Source organism: Nesoenas mayeri (assembly GCF_963082525.1).
Source record: "Nesoenas mayeri genome assembly, chromosome: 1".
Lineage (NCBI taxonomy): Eukaryota > Metazoa > Chordata > Aves > Columbiformes > Columbidae > Nesoenas > Nesoenas mayeri.
Window position 1 is genome coordinate 101,433,640 of NC_137541.1, and position 23,954 is coordinate 101,457,593.

The following is a 23,954-nucleotide window of genomic DNA, read 5'->3' on the forward strand; positions in this document are numbered from 1 at the left end:
CATAATTTCTACAGCCAATTTGGGTAACAGAGAAGCAGTTCTGATACCTCTACTACAATATAATTAAGTAAAAAGGAAAATTTTACATATAGAGCTCTGATAATTATGTTGCAAATTGTACCTTACGAATATATTCAGCAGAGGTAATACAGTCATTACATTTCATGCCCACAACTGAACAATGAGTTTTGGCATGCAAAACCTTATATAGTCATCAACATCTGCAGATATTCATTTACATTTTTTAAATAAAGGGTTTTCTTCATTATTTTAAACTACATGCAACAGCTTATTAGCATCATATTCCCGGTTACAATGCACAAGTTTGCATAACAATATTTTTAGTAATTGATGTTCACAGGTACTGCTCAAAAAGGGTAGGAATATACTTGGCACATAGTATAAGAAAATGAATTAATAAATAAGTCAATATCACAACTACATTTACATATACACAAGACAAAAATTAAAAAATATATGGTGTTGTACACAGAATTTAGAACTGTCTGTATCCCACACTTTATCCTATAAGGCCCTGATTTGAGATAGCATTCAGGCAAATTTTGACATCCATGCTTTATTTGAGATATCACTAAAGCTCATTCTTAACTGCACAGGTTTATTCCATCCCACTGAGTCTGTGCATATGGAAGTTTCCTCTTCTGCGGACCTTCCTGAATCAGGGCCTGCTTATCTGAAACTCTCCCTGCCTACAGCTGGGAGCATGGAGATGAAAGTATTGTGGAATAAATTGACTCACTGTTAAGGTTTCTATACAGTTCTGCTAATATCAACAGCACATTCCCATTCGCATTAGCAATGAGTATTCCTTTGACCTTGTGTGACCATGCAAAACATTAATGTCAGTGTTAGAACTTCCACACCACGTCCTCAGCTCCTTCTGAAGCCACTAAGTTGAGGATGTTCAGCATTTCAGAAATGAGATCTCTATGTCTATGTGCTATGTTATTAATGAATACTCAAGGTGATACAGCACAAGCTCTATCTTATTTGAATTTCTCCTGCTTTATAAACAACTCAAAAATGGTCAAAAAAAATTTAACAAGAACAAACCATTTTCTTCTTAAACAAAAATCACCAATGAACAATGACAAAAAAATCACTTCACAAAGCAGTTAGCAAAAAAATGCCATAATCTTATAATTCTCCTGTAAGAGATAAACAAAAAGCATCCTGAAGTCAACTGATAAATCCATCAGAATCGTACATAGCAAATCATACGTTAGTGTAAAGGTGCAGATTATCTAAAAACATCCCAATATCTATATTAAATCTGTATTACACAAGATCATTAGAGAAAATAAATCTTTAACTAGTGAATTGAGTAGTGAATTACAACTCTTTTGCTGCATTAAATGTTTAACGTGATGTAGGCAAGTAAATTAGGACAATACCCTGTACAATTCAGCAAACAAGGCTTTATGAATTAGGCACTAACAACTTCAAATCTGTACTACTAAATTCAAAGAGTAATCAGGAAATCACTCATAGTTGGGAATTTAACATCCATGCATGAGCTTTATTAAACTTGTATATTTAGTCTTTGATTTGGAGGGTGACTTGAAAGGTGGGTTGACAAGCTGATTTGTAGAAGGAAAAATAATTTACATCTTAGTGGACCCTGTATAATACACTTGTTCAATACAATTCTACTTTAAAATCTTATTTTTTGATTGCCAGAACCTACTTGAAAGGGAAAAGCCCTCCATGCTTTTCGAAAGTACATTGCTAATTTTAAAAGTTGGATGCTTCAAAGAGACTTCTGTCAGTAACCAGTAACTATTTTGATTGATTTCAGCAACCAGTTCTAAGGGTATGATCACTCAGGGCTGCTAACTTCCAGTTTATCTATCTCCAAGACAGCTTTGGCATCACTGTAATAAAGACCGGCATCCATGTTCTATGCTTTACCATGTCACTATGAATGAAACATAATTTCATTAACATTAATCAAGTCACTACTGATTTGCTCCAGCATAACTAGAATACACTGTGATTGAGAGGTTTGGACAGAATCTTTCAGAGCAGCCTGAGGTAATTACTTTCCCTGATCCTACTGACTCCTACTCTCAGAAACAGCAGAGAGATAGCTTCTATAGTCTCACCTATGCCCTGTGCAATCTAAATGTTGAAGTAGTGCTGCACACTGGTCCAATTCAAATTCTGGGTTTTTTCTAAAGACTTGTACACACAAAACATTTCCGTCCTGACAAAAATCTCTGAGACTCTGGCCTTCTGCCAAATTGAAAAGAAACGTTTATATTAAAGATTTTACGAAGAAGAGTTCATCTGTTTATTTGCCCATGTATTCTGGAAAAGAGGAGATGACAGAATGATAGAGGAAGGAATTAAAAGCACCATAGCCTTTAATATTTTTTAAAACTGCTGTTAAAGGCCCAAACCATGTAACAATAGAAACTTTCTGGAAAAGTTCTTGGTCACTGAGAGCATATCAAAAAAGACAACAATCAAAGTAGAAACAGAATGGAAAAAAGAGCCCTTTAATAGCAAAGGTAGAAATGCAGGGAAAATAACTCAGTTTCCTTCACCCCCTGTGGTATCAACCCATGTGAAACAAAAAGCTATAAACTTCAAAACAGACAAACTATATTGTAATATTTTGTGAATGCTCTACTCTGATAAACGTAACTCTGATCCTCAGTTTCAGGTTTGTGTTTTTTGTCTTCATATTTGCTTTTCCACAAAACAGGTTGTCATCAAGAGAAGGAAATATCACTAATGTCTGAGCTCCTCTCACTGAATATCCCAGGCAAATATGAAGTACAGGTGAGTCTGTAGCATCTGCTGGTAGGAAAAGTGGCCACCTTGTCAAGTTGGACTCTCGAGGTACATTAGCCTCATGATGTGATGGTTCAGGGAGCAATGGAAACGGTGCCAAAAAGTTCAGGAGCACTTTGAATATTCTGAACATTAGAAGCTGATTATGAGTATTTGTAGGGGTGCTTATTGTCAGATACTTTCTACCCTCCTCATAATAAATTCAAGCAGTTTCTGTTTACTATCAAAGGATGTCTCTTTGTGTAGCAAATTATTGTAGACAGTTTATATTGCGCAATAAGGCAATATGAATTCCCTTATGGTTAAAAAAGGGCAACCTCTGTCTAAATTTTAAGAATGCATTCAAATAAATTATAAGCCAATGTTTTCCAGATGCCAGAATATTGTCACATCATTCTTTCTGTAAGCAAAATAGCATGGAGCCAATACATCCAACCTTCTGTTCAAACGATCCACAGGGAAAAGAGATATGTGCACCAAGAGCCTAAGCCAAAAAGTAGCTCTACAGCTACTTGAATAATAAATGTGCCTCAGAATTGGATTTTCTAAAATGTTCATGTTAACTATCAGATTTTTAACTAGAAAATCAGTGCTTCTTTTCAAGATATTAGTATACCTTGAAATATTATACTCCAAAAAATTATAAGTGGGGTTTTAAAATTAATTCTTCCAGGCCCTATAAATTAATTGTATTAATTTCCATAGATTTTCAACAATTCAATTAATTGTCTGTTGTTTCTTTACAATGGTACATCTAGCCCGTATATTTTTAAGCTATTAACTACGCTAACAGATGATGTACATGCTAAAATATCACCATTTCAGAATGGATGGTTGATACAAATGTATCAGCATTCTCCTCTGCGGTGATACTGTAATTATTAAATACTGACTATTTTATAATTTCTGCTACTGGTATTTATTTACTTATGTCTTTATTTCAGACATATGGATATCTTCTTTAATAGTAAAATACATTAGGGTTTAAACTGGTGACAGGCAGAGCTTTAAGTAAAATAGATAATTTAAACTTGCTGATGAAAACATGGCCTACAGTGTTCAAAAGTATGTATATATCTCAGGACAACCTTGCAAATATTAACATTGAAGTGACTAAGAGAAAAAGCTGTATACACTGCACCATTTCAATCTACTTTAAACACAGAAATACAAAAACATTATAATGAGCACACTTCTGATCTTCTCACAGGTGTGGAGTTGGGTGTGATCTTCAGTTTGTCGAATAATGGCGGTATCGAAATCATACTTACTGTATTGTGGTCTTGGTGCAAATACAATTTGTCATGGCTAAACTACAGAGGCATAGGTACAGATCATACGGGATGGTAACCTCCACTGCAAAACTACGTTCATTGCTCCTACAGATGTGCCTTTTTCTAGCCTCCATTTGGGAGCTCAGTTTTTCTCTCAGTTATTTGTATAATCACTGGAAACAGTCTAATATTTCTCTGGGGGTGGCTTGTAGTGATGTGGATGATGTTGCTTCAGATGAGATCCTAAACAAAGAAGAGGAAAATATGCACATATCAAAACCTGAACATGTAACACCATTATTTATTCCTACTAAAAAGTCTTCATGAGGCCATCAGCTTGTAAGTGAACTGCCTGTGCTGACAACTATGTGCATGTTCAGTCCAGACAACTTTAGTGACAAAAGGATTCGAGCAGATGAATCTTGGACTAATTCTTTATATTTCTGTTTGAGCACTGCAACACTATGCCACGCTTTTCAGAAACATATGAAATGCTTGAAATGGTCATCAAGAAGTCTGCGCTGCTTTAGAAATATGATCGGGCTTTAGCCATGCTGGACTGAACACACCCAGAAAAATCTAATCTCGAAAGCTGAGCAATCCCAGGATGAGGTAATACGTGGAGAACAGACCATCTTTGAATCTCAGATGCTACAGGCGTAAGCCAAAGAGCTGTGGTGGAATGAGTGGCAAATGTCAGACCACAGAAACTGAGTGAGATAAAGACTGCATTTGCTTCCATCATTGCTGACGGTCAGTTATAGGGGGAAAAACCCCAATATTTTCAAGCATCTTAAATTCATGGAATGCTACTGGAAACAATAAAGACTATAAAGCTCAAGCTAACTGTTTACATGTGGAGGACTTAACTCCTGCAACATGTAACCGTAAGTCAAAACAGCATACTACTTACTGTGGGGTGAAAATGGAGGAAGGTCGGGTGTTCGGAATGATTTTATCGTGGCTGGTCCTTCCCCACCAGTCGTCAGCACTTGAACTTCCAAGCGGTAAAGCATTGAGGGCCTCAGATTTGGCACGGTGAGTACATAATGATCCTAAAGATAAATAAATTGAGTTAATTCTCAGAAGATCTAAAAATAAAACATAGCTGATCTACCCACACGAAGCGGTGGTTTAAACAAGTTCTGTCACTCTCAGCATCCACAAATTATTTCTTCAGAATTTTGTTAAAAACATTTAATGTGTGTCACTTTGTTTAGAGGGTTAGTTTTGATTTTTTATTGGCCACTGTCTTTGAGCATACATTTTCACCATGTTATGGTTTCATGTGTAAAAGGTCCAAGTTGTTCCTTAGTGTTCTTGAAAATGGATGATGTGCTCATCACTAGAAAAATAATAAAATTTCAACTTCTTAGTCACTGTTTTTAACAAATGTTCATTATATAACTTGTTTTTATTTTGGACCTGTCATGAATTCCACTAATTGGTAAATTAATTCAGGGCAATTTGCAGGTCTGGCCCTCTGCTGCAGCTAGTGAAAAGAAGTGTGGGTACACAGATTTTGGCATATTTGTCTCAATTACGCCATGAGAATCTGCCCTTCTGTTCTTAATCCCATTTTTGGCATGATGGCCTCAATTTTTACTGCTCCATACCTTGCGTGGTCACTTACGCCCATGTAAAATAATTACGGAGTAAGTTTATAAAAGCTTCCAAATGGCAATATATCTGACTAAAGATGGAGGAGCATTAAGGAATCAAAAGCCCCAGTTCACCTTATTTCAAGTTGAAAAGGACCAGTCCTGGGAAGGGCACAGCAGGGCAGTGCGGGCACAATTTGCTCCTGTGACCTGACAGGCTGGGCCAGCCAGGAATTTATTTGCAGGGCAATTGCGCTGGCTGGCACTGCACCCAGCGCCATGGGGGGGAACCTAAGTGGGCTGTGGGGATAACTGATAATTTGCTGTTACTGCCAGAGCTGACAGTAAACGGGAAAAGAGACAGAAAAGGTGGGGGGAAATGTGTAATTTTACTGCCAAATTAGCACATATTCGAGATGAGGCTGCTGTTAATAGACATTGCTGGTAGGAGCCAGAGAGGAGTGAGTACACATCGCACTCATACGTTCACCCTGCCCATTCATGTGCTCCTACAGCAGTTAGGACCTCGGGATTTCAGACCCCATTGTGTAAATATTGAATTTTTATCAGAGGCCACCAACGAGAATGAGTTAATGATCATCACCATAAAATACCCTACATTGTGGTGGTTTCTGAGAGGTAGGAGATACTGTTTCAGCTCAAACCAAAGTTTTCTTGCCACAAATAGACGAAGAAACATATATAGCGACAGACAATTAAATAAAAGGATTCTCCAGGCTCTACGGTAGTGAAAAAAGAAGGAAAACAAAGATAAAAAAATTAAAGCATAACACAATGAAAAGCAGTGTTTTAAATATTTTTTTTTTCAGACCTAACTGGACCAAAAGCTTAAAAGAAGGAACAGAAATTCTGAACAAAACATATGCCTGTTCCTAAAAAAAAAATGAAAACTGAAAGGAAAAGTAACACCTCATGGTCTGTAACTTTGCTTATTATTGTGCTAAGGTGGCTGTTTGCAGCCAGAGGTCTGTGCCTGTGTAACAACTTCAGGTAATCTTGCAACATGACTTGCTGAAGAGACCAAGGCTGAATCTGCACTGTGTTTCTGCTCCAGACTCTGGGTCAAGCTTTGAGTGAACTGGCGCAGATCACATCAAGTCTGTATTAAGCTGTAACTAAATAGCTTCGCACACTGCATGGTAGCTTGCCCCATAGTTTCAGAGCATCCATGGTCAACTTTGTTGCCCTCCCCCAGAATAACAGGCTTGGAAACACGAGTGCCCTGGGCTTATGCCAATCTGTTAGGAATTAAGATAGTATGTCGAGAACCTTGCCTTGGATTTATGGAAAACGCATTCAATGTAAGATACATGCCACACAATATTTTACACATTCTTTGATGAAATGAATGTTGAGAAAAGATTTTCAGCCAACTCTGCTCTAGACAGAATCTCCTTGATTGACTTCCCTGAAGTGAATGGCAATACTCCCAGTTGTTAGCTGACTTTGGATCATGGCCAGCTGCTTAAGCCTTTTTATTGACTTTGGTGGATCTGGCAAGAGAGTCTGAATGAAGTGCTCTTCACTTGCCTCTGCCAGAGGACGAACTGAAATACCAAAGGCTATCTTAAAGCAAAACGGGTGAAGAATTCAAATTGTTAATTCTCACACTTGCAATAAACAGTGAAGTCTAGTTCTCCTTTAAATTACTTATCTGTCAGAAAACCTTGAGTACTGGCAAAGCAGGAAGTGATTTTTATTCTTCTTAAAGCAATGAGTAACTCAAAGGAAGAGAAAATTCTCTTAAATCCATCAACTTGAACACAAAATATTAGCAAAGCTATAGTAACCACCAAAATGAAGAAAACAAAAAGAAAATAAAAACTATCTATTGTCACACAGATGATCTTTTCCTTCCTTCAGGCACTTCTCAGATTGTGGTTGCTAATCTGATGATCGTGAACATTAAAATGTTTGATGTGTCATCAGGAAGAGTAGCTGTGTTCTGTTTCTCCAGCAAGCAGGAAAAATTAAGCACTTTCTCCTCCAACTTGCCTGCAGAGCCAGAGAACGCTATGTGTGACATCTGCATCATCACTAAACATTAAAAATAGGCCACATACGCACAGAATTATGAAGCTGCTAGTAAAAAAAAAAGTACGAAACAACTTACTGCTGGCAGTATCTGCGACTGTGAAATGATGCTGTTGGGTAAGCTGTTCTGCCGGCTCTCTGTGGTTACTTCTGCCCAAGTGACTTGAAATCCTGTCATGGGCTGGTGAAGGTCTGCCTTAGATATCTTCCAGGAAAAATGACCAGTGATGTTACCTTCCTGGACAATGAAAGACGCAGAGAGATTCTCGGGTTTGGCCAACACTTTGGGTAGAACTGGCACTACAAATTCGGAAAGCAAAAAGAGAAGCTAAACTTCGAGAGATAACGTTCAATAACGTTCATTTAGTTCCACAAATCAAGGTCAGACAGAGCTCTCTTTCTGGTGTTACCCAGGATCCTGCCAGCTTTCTGCCACCACATTTGCAGTGTTAGCCAAAGCCTACCTTTGATATATTCCAAGAGAATTTTGTGCCAAATTTAAACTTCAAATAAAATCCTGTCAGCTGTAGGTGACAGAAAGTAAAGACTATGGCACGTAAAGGCATAAGTGTCTCATTCACTGGCAACCATTATGCTGGTGCTCTGTTTCATAACACCTGAGCTCCGCTTTTCAATTTTGGGACCACAAGAAAACCCACAGGAGAGCACAGAACCCCATGATGCAGGTAAAAGGTAAAATTCATGCTCTAAAACTGTAGTGCAAGTTAACAGGGACACTCCAATTAGGGGAAACACGACTGAGTTGCCGTTTCCCAGGAATATGGTTGTAATGCTGGGAACTGCCAGGAGGGGCAGTCAGGAAGTGGCAATGGCGGCCAGCAGGACTCTGAGGTGACCCACAAAGCACAGGAGTACCCTTGGGGACAGCAGGGACTCAAAGTGAAAGGGCCACTCTCTAGCTGAAGAGAGAGATTTCCAGACATGGCTGTGCAAAGCCATGGCTGACCTCACCTAGTGCTGACAGCAGCCCTGTTCCAAGTAGGCGGCTGGCCTAGCTGACCCCAGAGGTCCTCACCAGCCAGTATCTCCAACATTCTGCAATCTCCTATAAGCCTGCAGCTATACCTACCATCAGGGCAACACTAAAAGGTATAAGAGTGCCTTTACTTGGGAGCAGAATTAACCTAAAAAAAAGTCAAACTGAAAATGCAACTTTCACCAGTACCAGAACAGTCAGAAGATGGGTCATGCCAGGGCAATTATGTTTATGATTATCATCTGTCATTATAACAAATATAACTGGCAAACTGCTCCTCTTTACAAAAATAACTGTGTAACAACAAATGTCATCATATGTTTATAAACAGTCCACTGAAATGATCACCTAATTGACAGAACAGTAATGTGGTATCCAAAATCTACACTGCTCTGTATTTTAGCAGATTTTTCACATAAGCATTAGTCATATTTTTATTTGTTTGTAATCTTTCATTTCCCATTTTAGAATTGCTATTAAAGACCATTTTGGTGACTATAAATGCATTTGATCTATTTGGCTGTTTCTCCAGATCATGCCTTACCTCCTTCAGCAGGACAGTTAATGTGCTTGTGGCTTTTTTCTTTAAATGCAGAGCAAGGTGGGGTAACAAAGAAAATACTCTCAGCCTTAAAACGGCTTTTAGATTTTGCAGGCAAAACTGTTACTTTGTATTTGCATGAAAATGACAGGTCCTTCAGAATCATGTAGTTTTCCTAGAAAACAAACAGATCACATGCTGCAAATAAACCTCTAGAAAGAAAAAAAGAGAAAAAGAAGGTGGGCAGAAGATGAAAAGTTTTCTCCAATAAAATATTTTCCTGATATGCTTAACACATGCTGACATGGCTGCTACTCAGAGAACAAAGCAAATGCTGCCTATGTTATGATTATTCTCAGTAGCAAAATACATTGGCATGGTATTTGGATACATCCTTCAATTCTGCAGAGCTCCTTCACCACGCTGCATCAAAGCAACTGAGTCCTAACATTTAGAACAGTCTCTCTGTAATGATGGCAATGGGGGCAGCAATGTGAGGATGTAAACGCGAATCGAATTAAATAAATGTAAGAAAGCTGAGTTAAGCTGCAAATGACAGGCTTCATCTACATCTAACTTTTTAAAAGCGCTTTCAAAGTCCAGCATGGCATTATGGTTCCATTTTTTCTGCTTTATTACATTAACTACTTATACCTTCTTATTAGGAAGAAAAGCTCCACGGATGAACTAAAAAACACAATTATCTGTTTAAAGACAATGACCAGAGAAGAAAACTATACAGATGTAAGTGTCCTGCTAAATTCTTAATGTTGTCTACAGTGCTTTCGAAAATCACAGCCTGAAAGCTTTTGCACAAATCACACATGAGATTTTCCCCCACCCCCGCCTAGGAAAATGTCCAATAATACCTTAATGGCTAAGGTTAAAAGTCTCTCACTGCCTTTAGATCTGCACTTCCCTTCAGAATCACTAATTACCAGTGCTCTTCTGCATAATTCCCTCTTTTTTCTGATCCCAAACTGGATTAGTCTAACCTTCATCTGGAAGACCATTATTGATGGCTGAGAATGGTCTTGAGTCCTTGCCTTTCACCTGCTGGGAGAGTGCTCTAAAAGGCTTGACTCCTGCTAAAAACTGTGACAGGAGTACTTTTATTTATTGTGAGAGGGCATAAATACTCAACACTGGAAACGTAAGGCCTTTATCCACCTTGACTTATATCCAGTACCAAACCTTTTGTAGCATCAACCTTCTTCTGTTTGCTTGTAATTATTTTCTTCCTCAAAAGAAACAGTTTCCCAAAGTAGATTGGACCAATTACCATAAGATGACTGAGAGGAAATAAATGAACTAATCCCACAATGCGTTTGGGCAGAGCTACAAAGAGTCTTTCCTGACATCTAGTGGAAATAATCTTCTTAAGTGTTAACTTTCTCCTGTCTTCAATGTGCATAACTTGAAATACTGGGACTGATCATAAAATTATGTCACAACCATTTTTTTTATTCACCTCTAACATTTGCTTTGTCGACTCTATGAGGCAGTAACTCTTACAAGTTAACAGCCTTCTGTATAAGAAATGATGTCTTTTGATTTACTCTACTTTTACATGCCATTTACTTCGCTGAATTGATCCAGTAGTATAGGTCGGGGGAAAAAGGAAAGGTGAATTGCAATTTCTTCCATTCTCCCTAACCCACTAAATCAATTGTGATGCACCAATCACATTACTGTGTTGTTCAAATAACGTGTTACAGAAACGGATGACACTAGATTGCCAACAAATTGAGTACGAAGAACTGCCACTACAATTTTATTTGAGCTCACATAGACTTACATAGAGCTTTTCTCCTTCTTTGATATCTGTCCAGCTTTCAGTATGTCTGTGTCTAGTATTTTTCACCTATGGTCCTTTCTCATTCTATTGCTCTCCTCAGGGTTGTGAAACCCACCTGCCTGTCTAAAAGAAAACCTATTTTATTAATGACTATTGCTATTTTTCATTATCTGCAGTGTGCTAGAGTCCTACAGGGCTAATTAGAGATAAAGATTCCTATTCTATATGCTGTAGAAATGTATAAGTACATAGCTAAGAAGTTTGCCTGCTCTTGTTTTTTGAATAACACCGACAAAAAAAAATACATGATATGAAACCCCAAACCACTCCAAATGCTTCATTTTTATCTTTTGCTGAAGAGGAACATAAAAAAGAAACATTCTTACTTATCTATGAAACATGATATAAAACATACTGTATTATGCTACAGAACCATTCTTTCTCTTGCTGCTTAGAAGTTATTCGAAGTCAAGGAGAAGGCTGAATGGAGACTTACATAAGTCAGCTCAGTTACTTTCCCAAGTCCTTTGGTGTCATTGTGTGCACAGGACTCCAGTAACCAGTGGACTTGGAATTGATCTACGCTGGTATCTAAATGACATAAAAAGAGAGGAAAAGACATACATTATAATTATGCTTTCACCATTGCAACTTTTCTGGTTTCTCTGGATAAAAATAGAAGGAGTTTTAAGTATTGTAGAGCTGGTAGTTCCTCAAGTGTTCCTAAGCACCCTTTGACAGAATGGAGAAAATACTTTACACTCACATAATTTAAACCTCATATCAGATGACGGAGATGACTTCAGAAATAGTGAAGTTGCATTTTCAGATTTGTAAGCATATACTGCTTACATTAAAAAAAAATCAAGCATTTAAATTAAGCATTTAAAAAAACCCTCAAGGGTGCTACTTCTAAACATCCTGCAAATGACTTTGTGCCAACTGCCTGTGACTGCTTATGTTGTCAGAGCAATGCAATACTGCTGTCTGGCACTGCCTGAGAAATCTGTGCCTGAAGACATGTGAAAATGACTGTAAATCCCTGAGCTTTCTCCTTTCAGAATATATCATAAGACCTGTTCAGTATCCATGCAAATAAAATTATAGTCTTGACTCTTAGGAGTAATACAAAAGGCTTGAGTTTGCTCCCACTTAAAGCAATGACAAGACTTGCCGCGGTGTCAATAGTAAAAGCTTTCAACCAACTTCCAGCTCTTCTAGCTTCTTGTCTAATACTGATTGCATTAGCAAGCAAACCAAAGGGCAATATAGAATTAGACAAAAGAAGAAAAACTCACCAGGTAGTGCACATACATCCTGTCATTTTTGCTGGATTTAGTTCTCTATCATTATACAGCAGGTGCAAAATTACATCTGTTATTATTAATTAGCTTGGTATGACATAGGCACTAATGCCAAGTGCCTGACTGTGGGTGTCAGAAGGGAAAACAAGTAACTTTGATGCCTTAAGGGCTGATCGGACATTAGACTGCTATGAGCAATTTGGATGTAGAAGGGAAGGATTGTTAACTAAAGAGAAAATAAGTAGTGTCTGAAACTAGCTTGAACAGTATTCTGGTAAAAAGACTGATTAGAAGCTCCTTGAAATAGATTTTTTGCAGCAGCTATCTTCATAACAACATGTATGCTAAATATTTGTGTGATTTCTCTGGACGTACTTTTTTTTTTTTTTTCCAAAAAAAATCTGTAAAGAAATAATTTGCTGCCTTGTGATTGTTCCCTCTCATTTAAAAATAAAGAAATGGGGAGGAATATAAGGCTGCTGTTAGAGGATGTAGGAAGGCAGCTAGGATAGCCAAGGCCTCCTTAGAATTACAGCTGGCGAGAGGGGTCAAGGACTGCAAAAAGAACTTTTTCAAATACATAGCAGATAAAACTAATACCAGAGACAATGTAGGCCCACTGATGAATGGGGTGGGTGCCCTGGTGGCAGAAGATACAGAGAAGGCAGAATTACTGAATGCCTTCTTTATCTCTGTTTACTCTGCCGGAGGCTGTCCTGGGGAGCCCTGTACCCCTGAGACCCCGGATGAAGCCAGGTCAATGGAGGAGTTCGCTTTAGTCAATGAGGACTGGGTTAGGGAGCAATTAAATAGTCTGGACATCCATAAATCCATGGGTCCAGATGGGATGCATCCGCGGGTGCTGAGGGAGCTGGCTGAGGTCATTGCTGGACTGTTCTCCATCATCTTTGCCAAGTCTTGGGAAACGGGAGAGGTGCCCGAGGACTGGAGAAAAGCAAATGTCACTCCAGTCTTCAAAAAGGGCAAGAAGGAGGACCTGGGTAATTATAGACCGGTCAGCATCACCTCTGTCCCTGGGAAAGTAATGGAACAGCTTATCCTTGGTGCCATCTCAAGGCATATCAAGGATAAGAGGGTTATTAGGGGCAGTCACCATGGCTTTACCAAGGGTAAGTCATGCTTGACCAACCTCATCACCTTTTATGAGAATGTAACAAGGTGGATGGATGATGGCAGAGCGGTGGATGTGGTCTACCTTGACTTCAGTAAAGCCTTTGACACAGTCTCCCACAGCATCCTCACAGCTAAGTTGAGGAGGTGTGGTCTAGACAATAGAGTAGAGAGGTGGGTTGCAAACTGGCTTAAGGAGAGAAGCCAGAGAGTGGTAGTCAATGGTGCGGAGTCTAGTTGGAGGCCAGTATCTAGTGGAGTGCCTCAGGGGTCAGTACTGGGGCCAATATTATTCAATATATTCATTAACGATTTGGACGAGGGAATAGAGTGTACTATCGGCAAGTTTGGGAAGGCCAATGGCATCCTGGGGTGTATTACAAGGGGGGTGGTTAGTAGGTCCAGAGAGGTTCTCCTTCCCCTCTACTCTGCCCTGGTGAGACCACATCTGGAATATGGTGTCCAGTTCTGGGCCCCTCAGTTCAAGAAGGACAGGGAACTGCTGGAGAGGGTCCAGCACAGGGCAACAAAGATGATTAAGGGAGTGGAGCATCTCCCTTATGAGGGAAGGCTGAGGGAACTGGGTCTCTTTAGTCTGGAGAAGAGGAGACTGAGGGGTGACTTTATTAATGTTTATAAATATATAAAGGGTGAGTGCCACGAGGATGGAGCCAGACTCTTCTCGGTGGCAAACAATGATAAGACAAAGGGTAATGGGATCAAGCTGGAACACAAGAGGTTCCACTTAAATTTGAGAAAAAACTTCTTCTCAGTGAGGGTGCCAGAGCACTGGAACAGGCTGCCCAGGGGGGTTGTGGAGTCTCCTTCTCTGGAGACATTCAAAACCCGCCTGGACACACTCCTGTGCGACCTCACCTAGGCGTTCCTGCTCCAGCAGGGGGACTGGACTAGATGATCTTTGAGGTCCCTTCCAATCCCAAACATACTGTGATACTGTGTGGTAATCTCCACCTTAACAGCTTGGAGTATTCTTGATTCTGTACTATGAACTATAACTCTTTATAAAGCTTTAAACGTCATTGTTCTCATGTTTAGAATGTATACCATTTAACACTAAAAAGACTGATTCTTGCACAAACAGTAAGCATTCATCCTTCCCAGAACTCAAAATATTTGCATAGAAACACTGAACTTGAAGGAGATGCCAAGCACTAGCACTCAATTGAGCAGCTCTAAGCTTGTGAAATTAGTCAACATAATAATCATTTAAGTAAACTCCTTAAAGGACTGTTACAGCAGACAGCTTATTCAAACGATTACTTTTATTCCCGAGCTTATTTAAAAAGAAAAGCAAAAAAAAGCAAACCAGAAAAAAATACTTAATTACTTAAAAAATCGCTGTAAAGTAACTGTCATGGATACAACCTTCAGGTGCTCAAGCTAAAGATTTCTTGATGTTTCAGACAGTTGCAGAAAAATAATCCTCCCAAATAAACTAAAACCTAATGGTAATTATTTTGGTTATGAATTTTAGACTAAATTTTCTGAAATATAAAATGAGTTCCTAGTCTTAAGAAAATATTCCTATCACAGACATCACATGAGCATGTTCTTAAAATTCCATATATGCTTAGCTGTTTTACTGGACAAGGCTATGCAAGGGTATGTTGGACGGAAATCTTAAAGCTCTAACTAGAAATATATTGATCATGGCATGCTCTAAAGTGTGTTGAAAAGATTTCTGTTTTGATTCCCTCCTTTCAATGTTTCACCCAAAAAAGCCTTTAATTCCATATGAGTATCTCCACAAAGATATCTCTCTATCTGTTGTGTTTATGAAGATGTTGTTGGCCAGATTTATCTTCTTTCTCCCCCTCCCCAACCTAAACTCTTTAGTTCCATTTCAATTAAAATAAGTAAATATATTTCAGATTTTTTAAGGGGGAAATGTACATTCGTTCTGTAGCTTTAAGCTGTAAAAGCAGCTAAGAATCCCATTAATGCCAATGTCAAATGTATTTGCTTGCCACTTCAAAAAGTTTAGGTTCATATGCACAATTGAAGCATCTTAGATTGAAAAGTTTTGTTTAAAATTCTGCAACATATCTGAAGTCATGGCTGCATGACGGTTAATAGGAATACCCTAGATCCACATTTTACATTTGCTAAATCTCATAATCTCCCCACAGAATTTGAAACTCGAGACCCATTCAGAAAAATCACCCAGTACAAAGCCAGGTAACTGTGCAGCTTTTCATAGCTGGAGTTTCTGATTTAAATAGTTCTTCAGTTTATTGAAAATAAACTAATAAGCTAAATAAAAAAGTAATATCTTTTCCTCACCTTTGCCAACTTTTTCCACATTTCTGTTCTGCTGTACATTTCCATTACTGCCAGCCATGTGAATAATTTAATCTAATGTGTTGGTTTTTTTCTACCATGTAACTGCAGACAGCATCTTTCTTTCCTTCAAATACTTTTTTCTGCTTTATATCACATTTATTGTTGCAAAAGGGTGCCAACTTGACAACCATGAGGAAATGAAGTCTGCTTTGTAGCTAGAAAACTGGCACAGCATGGGCAGGAACACCAGTGAAGTTTGTTCACACAACCCAATGCTAACGAACGACAACAACCTACTATTACTACATGAGACCAGGTAAACAGATTTAAGATGTATGTATTTCTTTGCATCCCTATGATCCACAGCACATAAATTACAGCAGACTGTTCTGAGTAATGAGTCTAGTTCTCTCCCTGGTTTGCTGAAGGTCTTCAGGCAAAGCACTTCATGTCTCCTTATCTCTGTCCCACCCCTGTTGAGTGGTGCTAATGATAATGGTCCACCCTGTAAAAATATTTCAGCTCTATAGTCCTATGTTATTGTTTGATGGATGGTTGTTGGATGGTAGATGTCTACAATTCGGTATAAAAATGCCGATTAATGCTGGCTGCGACAAAACTGTTATGCAGGCAACCATATTACAAGAACTCATCAGGACGAAAAATCAGATGGTATTTGCTGGAAAACAAGATTTCAGAGCAGACTTGTTCAACAAAAGCAGCTCAAATTAAGGTTTAATTACAATAAAAATGGTTGCATCAAAACAGTCAGTAACATCAAGCTGATTTCTGTATCATGACAGGATTTGAAGTAATTAACAAGCAGCATCTGATAGATTTTTCTATCAGAATAAAATGTGGTAAAAAAGTAAAGATTATAAAATAAGACATATTTATATGAACACCTTTACCTGGCAGTACAATAGTATCAATTTAATATAAATAACAAGCATATGTCAAATGAGTATGTGAATGGTGTTCTGTAATTTTTGCCAAGTTACCTCAGCAAACTGATTCACTCCAAAATAGATACATATAATTAATATGCTAGCTGTATGTCAAAAGGTGTTATCAAAGTTTGGAAGATAATTAGCCATACGTAAACCTGTTGTCCTCATTCAAACCTAACCTTTCTTCAAACAGAATGCCATAAGGAGACTGTGAAGCTATTCAGTAAGAAAATTACTGAAACTATTTGTTCTGCATGTAGCTAAGCCTTTGAAATAATTATATATTGTTAACCTGATATTTCATACAGCAAAATGCAATAATTATTTGTAATTGGCCACATGGTTTTTGTTTTTCTTCTCATATTGCAAGGTTGATCTTACAAGCTTCCAAGCACTCTGGCCCTGATTCAACAATGTACTTAAACATATGAACAGTCGTGTTGACTTCTATAGTTAAGAGTAGCTAATGCATCAGGTCAGAAATTTTAGTACTCACAAAGATCAAGACACTAATGACCATATAAATTATAGTTAAAAGATGGTCTTGAATATGTCTTTGATTGTCTTACACTAATAGGAAGAAGGAAATATAGCAAAATTAAGTAATTTCCTTTCTGGATCATGTGTCTCGCAGTATTACTGCTCTAAAAATAGGCTATAGAAAGGGGTAAAGATTTTATATTTAATATCACAGCACAGAGCAGAATCAGCTCAGGGCCCATGAAGGTCATGTCTCAGTATCTACAAGCTTCATTAATAACTACAGCCAAGTTATAGTATGATTTTGGGGAGCTCTGTATAAACTGTGCATCAAACAGCACACTATCCAGGACAAAAATGGTTTTTCTCATAGCCATGCTATGGTGAATGTAACAGTAACTATGGTAAATGGTGAAATGTATGATTGTATGATGTCTTGCATGAAGAAAAATATTTTACTGTTTCATAAGTGCCTGAAGATGTGTACAAGTCAAAGGCTTCCTGTAATGTTCCTGCCCTATCTTCTCCCAGTACGCAGCCCCTGATTCACCTTTTCTGCTGCAGATCTAATGCAACACAGCGCTGCTTCCAACCCACTGTTCTGGCAGGATGAGCTGCAGTGTTTGCTCTGCAGCATAACCTGCCTGTATTTCCACACCAAGAACTATTATGCAAATAGTTGAGATACAATATAATGAAGTGTATTCTGCTCTTTCATGATTGTGCTCATCTGTTTATGAGGCCACAGTTATTCTCCATGTCAACAGAGAGTTCTACGATACTCATGTTTCCATAAACACATTTTCTGCTAAAACTCGGTTGCTGGAGAGGTTGTGAAAAAAATGCAGGGGAGGCTTAAATATGGGCAAAATCCAAGTGAATAAATGAAGCAGTGTTATTTACTACTAGTTACTTCAGTTTTGAAGACACAAATAGTATGAAGTGATCCGCATGTGACTTGTTGCATTGTAATATCAGCATGACTGAAGAACAGTTTGGGAAGGAATACTTCAGTGTACTGAAGAGATACAGAACTTTATCTCAGTCAGTATTTGATCATAACATCTATTTATTCACCTATTGGTTCACATGCCATTCCATGCCTCCCTGAATCATGGCATTTCTTGCCAATGTGATAGGACAAGAAATGATAGAATACCAAGTGTTATTTTACTCATGGTGGTTGAGCAAATGCAAAGTGAGTTATCAGCCTTAGGATACAAAGGTAAACACAATTTATCCTCAATTAATGATAAAATGCTGCACCAATGAGCTAATGCATTGTGAGCCTCTCTGCACTCCTCTTTTCTCTGTAATGACTATGTTGTCAATGTGTTCTGTCTCAGGCATTTTAGGTAGGTTCTCTTAAAAAATGACATTAAACCAGCTCTGGCTCTTTAGCTGCCTGTGCACTGATTCACCCAGTGGTATAAAAAAAAGGCCAGAAGAAAAAAAACCCCAAAAATATTTGGTTATGAAATTGATGGTATTAATGACACATCTGAGAAAATTAACTTTTTAATAATCACCTATTCAAGTAGTATGACTAAAATAAACACTGAAAGCCTCAGTTGACATTTAAACTTAATTCAATAAACAATTCCTAACAAGGCAAACTATACTGTTTCCTGTTCTTAGATGCAATATAAGCAGTTATTGTTTAAATCACAAAGATTTTGTTTCTCACATCATGCCATTTAAAACAAACTTTCTTTCTATAGAACACATTCTTTATATAATGCAATGACAAGCCTTTCCAAAAACGATATTAACAATTACTGTGTAATTTAAAGACAGGCCTGTGCCACATTTATTCATGTCCATATCTAGATCTAGGAAGCCTCAAAGTTTAAAGATGTTTATGTTGAGGGATTTAAGTTTGGGATCATCTCTAAGACAGATTACCTCTACCCTCACTCCTTTTCCCACACATAACATCCTACACAAAGTGAGTTCAACAGTATATCATTCTGGTTTTCTGTTACATGGAAATCTGTCTCTTGTAGGCTCCAAGTCTCACAATAGCTGCTTGTCGCCTGAATAGAAGCTTCCTACATTACTCCCTCATAGCCAGATTTTCAAAGGAATCTAAGCACCCCAAAACCTGAATTCCATGAAAAATGAACAAACAAACAAGTCCAAGGCTCACTATGGTTATACATCTATTGAAACTGTCACTAGGTATTGCATCATTAGCCCTCTGTGTAAATTTATTAAGTCTGGACATTAATTTAGGTGGGGAGGCTACATTGAAGCTAGGTAATCTGAGAGTCCCTCCCAATTCCAGAGTCAAGGTACAGACCCAGCTTACCCCTAACTCCACACGGGGAATGACGCAGAGATGCGCTTGCTCCCTTCTGTCTCATACCCTAGGCAAACGCCATACAGGTGGGTTTGCACACACGGCCAATGCTCCACCAAGTTCCAAAGCTGGACTTTCATGGCATGCATCCTGGCATGCCATATCAGGATGTTGCTTTGCTGAACTGTTACTCATAAAGGTAATGGCATGAATATGCAGTTTCTAAATCTGCAGTTTAAGACTACCGAGTCTACGGGAAAAAGAACAGAGTAAAACCAGGTTAAATACCTACAAAGTCATGTGCATAAAGACAGGGCAAACAGAACTTCACTCTCTTCTGCATCTCCAATGTAAGACTAAGTATCCAGTATCCAGTAAGCTGGAACAAGTGGCCTCAAAGCAAATTAAAATATGTGGTTTTTCATAGAACAAGCATTTAAAACTCTGGAACACCATAACCTGGGGTATTTCAGACGCCTTAAATTTATGTGACCCTGATGGGACACCGGGTATTATAGTGGAAGATAAATGTATCATAAGTGAATAAATATAATAAAATCACATTGGGCTCAGGAAATCACATGACTTATAAGTTGTCTGAAGTTGGGACAATAATCTGCACAAGCTACATGCTTTCTCTCTTCTTATGTACCTTTGGATTTTGTTTTAGCCACGGACAAGAACAGAAAACCTGTTTGGATGGACCCTTGGTCTAGACTACTATGGAAATTTTTATATTAGGTTAATGGTCATAGGAGTAAAAGTGACCGATGTTTAAGAAGTTATAATTCATCAACTGCATACATGTGACATCTTTAAATTTAGATTATAATTTCAGTGTCAGATAGCCTTTTTTAGTGTCTTTCCTGCCAACCCTAGCTACTTATTCAAAGAGTCCAGTTTCCTTCCCTGTCTGTAGTATTTATGCAACTGGTTTTATGGCCACCAAATAAACTAGGCTAATTAAACAATACAGGTTAAAAAGAGGCATCTGGAGGAAAATTGACCCAATTCACAAGAGGCCACTTGTTAGTTTAAACAACCTTCACCATGAGCATGATGACTTTCTGCTGATAGTTTAACCTCCTCTAGATCAGAAGCTAAATATTTTACCTCAGAACTTGGTCAGGCTAAGAGAGCACTCATGAGCTGTTATTGGCCCAGAAATGATGAAAAGTATCTTGCTAAACTGTGCAGTACCTCAGTATCTTTTTACTGACAGTTTAAATGGCAGGACTGCTCCAAGTATAGTAGTGTAAGCATTTAAGATAAAGCTTTGATTGAATGTGACCTAGTGATACAGTCTGGGGAAAGGAGAGGAAGAACTGGGTGGTAAGAAGCTTCTCATTGTATCCCTCAGTGATTCAGACTGCCTAACAACAGACATTGACATTAACAATCTTAGAGACATTATATATATAAAATTCTGCATAAAAATAAAATTCTGTATTTGTTGTTAATAATTAACTCTATAGGTTGTGGTCATATTCAATAACTAACAAATGCAGAAAGCTGTGTCCTGGGTAGACAAATTTTACTGAAGGAATATAAAAATGCTGGGTTTGAAAACATTTTTTCCTGAAGAATTAAAAATCAGGTTAGAGTCTATTTATTAGCTGCTCAGTTTCAACGTATTAGCTGGCCAGTTAATTTTTTCAATGCCTTGAAGTGAGTTAAGTCTTGATAAATTATATCCCAAGGAGACATTGAAAGTGCCTCTGCAGGCTGCAGGTACTCATCCCACATAATGATGGTCTATCTTTGGATTGCACTCATGAACTAGGTAATTTGCAATTACATTTCTATTTGATCTTTTAATGTAAGTTCAAAAGAAATCAAGCTCAAATTTGTACTTGGTTATTAAGTTTAAGAATAAAAAGACAACTTATTTTAAATGCATAGATTAAGTCAAATTAAATACATTTTCACAATTATTACAGGTGTTCTGGTGTATGATTCAGGTCATACTGAGGGCTTGGGAACAGCATACCCTATGTACATTTTAAAATGAAGCAGTAAGTGGATCAGCCATACGAAGTGTAGAACTATTATAGTCTGGTGAATATTCTGGACAAAACCAGTCTCGTACAGCCACAAACTGCCTTCAGCAGACAACAGTGGGTTCCTGCTAAGCAAAATCAGTCTCTGTGTTGTCTGAGCTCTGGGACAACAGTGTGTAAGTTCTGATTTGGCTTCTGATATTTAATTTCCTGGCAGACTTTGAATCAGTTCCAATTACATTCCTGGGATTAATCGTTGGACAGAATTGCCCCTAAGTTTCTCATACCAAGAGCTTTAGCCACCTACCCTGAAAGGTATGGAGGTTTGGAAACAAGTCAAAGGCAACCAGTGATGTTTTTTTGTTGCCTGTGGAAACATGAAGAAGTGCAGTAAAATGTGCCATTGAAAAGACTCCCCAGTATTGTCTCATCTGCAGGGGAGATGCCACAGAGGCTGCCGCTATCGTAAATGTGATTTTAAAACTTTACTATTTGTCCCACTAATCAATTGCAGACTATTTGAGAAGTTGCACACTGTTTGCTCTACCAGACTTTATTATTTGTTGTTGATGTTTTTCATGACTCACACCAGCAATATTTTAAGTATTGTTAGCACTTCACATTTGGACATAAGCCAAAAGCAAATCAAATAGTCCAAGTCCTGTAGTAAGTTTATAAAGTACAACAAACATAACTGGAGAGGGTCAGAAGCTTTCCTTTTCATGCTCTGTAGGCAGAAAAACAGCGAAGACATTTTTCCTGGAACTACATTACATTTACGTAAGGCAAAGTTACAGAGGAGTAGGAACCGCACAGAGGATGCTTCTGACAGGATATTCTTTTAACTCTGGAATAATTTCCCACAGCAGTTAAAGCTGACAGAATTACACGTCTCCCCAGGAAGGATGCTGGGGAAGCCCATAGGATACAGGCAGCTGAGTCAGCTGTAGCACACATGGAAAAGCAAGTTATGCAATGTCTACTGGTGAACTTCTAAAGAGGAGATCTCGTTGAAGATTCCTGTGCTTGGGGCCAGCTTTACTAATTAAATCCCTAAATGCAAATGTACATTATGCATACTCAAACAATCAACTTCTCCTGAGCCAATGTCTCTGTATTCGCATGGAAGTATGAGAGCAATATATTGGTGTATATGTCACTATAATAAACAGTGAGGTCTTGTTGAAAGAACCATCTGGACACAGTGACACCTTCAAGCACAAATATTTTACTGCTTAAATATTGATGATTAGAAAATAGCCAGCTGCTCAAACACTGATCTTCCTAGTGCAACAGTTAGTACTAAACTAAATAATTCCTTAGTGTTAAGCAACTACTGAATTCTTTACAATAACAGCTAGAAATTCCCCTGGTATTGAAGGGTTTTGTCAGCTTCAATAACTCTAGCTCTGTGAAAAAGATCCATTGGATAACAGAGGGAAAGCTTTCAATTATTTTAAAACTTGCCATATGAAATACCTTACTGCAAACAGAGTCAGCATGTACGGCCACTTCATTTATCTCCCTGAACTAAGTGAAAGTTAATTTTGTTTTCCTAAGACCTGGTTTTAAAAGCATGCATGGTAGTTTTCTGTTTGCTTTGCCTTGCCTTGCATTTTATTCTTCCCTGTAATTTAATTCATTATTCTTGTTTGGTTGATTTATCAGACAATGGAAGATTCTTTGCCTCTCCCTGCCTTTCTGCTTTAGCATTTACCAGAAACACAAAGAATGAAGCCTGAAGCCAAGTCTTAATGCATTTTAAATATTTGTCTTTTTAAGCAAAATCAAGGGGCAGATATATTGATTTTAAATATCTAGGAGTACTTTAAATGTTTAATTTAAACAGGGGGATATAAATGCACATAGACTTCATTCAAAGAAAAGTGAAGGAAACTAAAGCTTTACCTGTGCAAAGAAAGTTACATTGTACTCAAGTAAGAGCCGCTAAGGAAATGGTAGTGAAGGCAGAGCAATGGCTTCAAAAATATTATTGTGTCATGTTGCTTTGAAAAGGAATTATCATACTAAATTACATTCTAATATTTTCATGTATTATAATTATCGCAGTAAGTGATGAGAATTGATGCAATGAGATAATAATTTTTTTTTTCATTCTGTCTATGGAAAATATCTCATTTTCATACACAAATTTGCAGCAACTTGAAGGCTGCTCAGCTGAAGTCCCAAAACTCAGCTCTCTAGTTGTCAAATCACTAGGGAACAGAGTAAATATAAGGAACTTTTTATTTTCACACTTTCAGTCTTGATTACCACATGAGATACTAAGGATCTGAATTATCCTAAGTAGCTAATCCTTTTAAGTAGGGGGTTCAGACGGCATCCGTTCTTGGTAATGGATGGTACTCTGTGACTCCAGCACCAAGGAGTTAAAAG

At 38.0% G+C, this 23,954-nt stretch overlaps 1 protein-coding gene across 1 annotated transcript in view; it reads right to left on the minus strand.

The window, feature by feature from the left end:
* Positions 1-4,278: 4,278 nt before the first annotated feature.
* Positions 4,279-23,954, minus strand: part of ANOS1 (anosmin 1) — a gene marked incomplete at both ends in the record, with an annotated part of 134,887 nt that continues 115,211 nt past the window's right edge. Inside the window, 5 exons of the mRNA XM_080363923.1 lie at positions 4,279-4,337; positions 5,008-5,149; positions 7,830-8,050; positions 9,292-9,463; positions 11,583-11,677. Of these exons, the coding sequence (XP_080220049.1) occupies positions 4,279-4,337; positions 5,008-5,149; positions 7,830-8,050; positions 9,292-9,463; positions 11,583-11,677 (689 nt within the window). The remainder of the gene's footprint in view (positions 4,338-5,007; positions 5,150-7,829; positions 8,051-9,291; positions 9,464-11,582; positions 11,678-23,954) is intronic.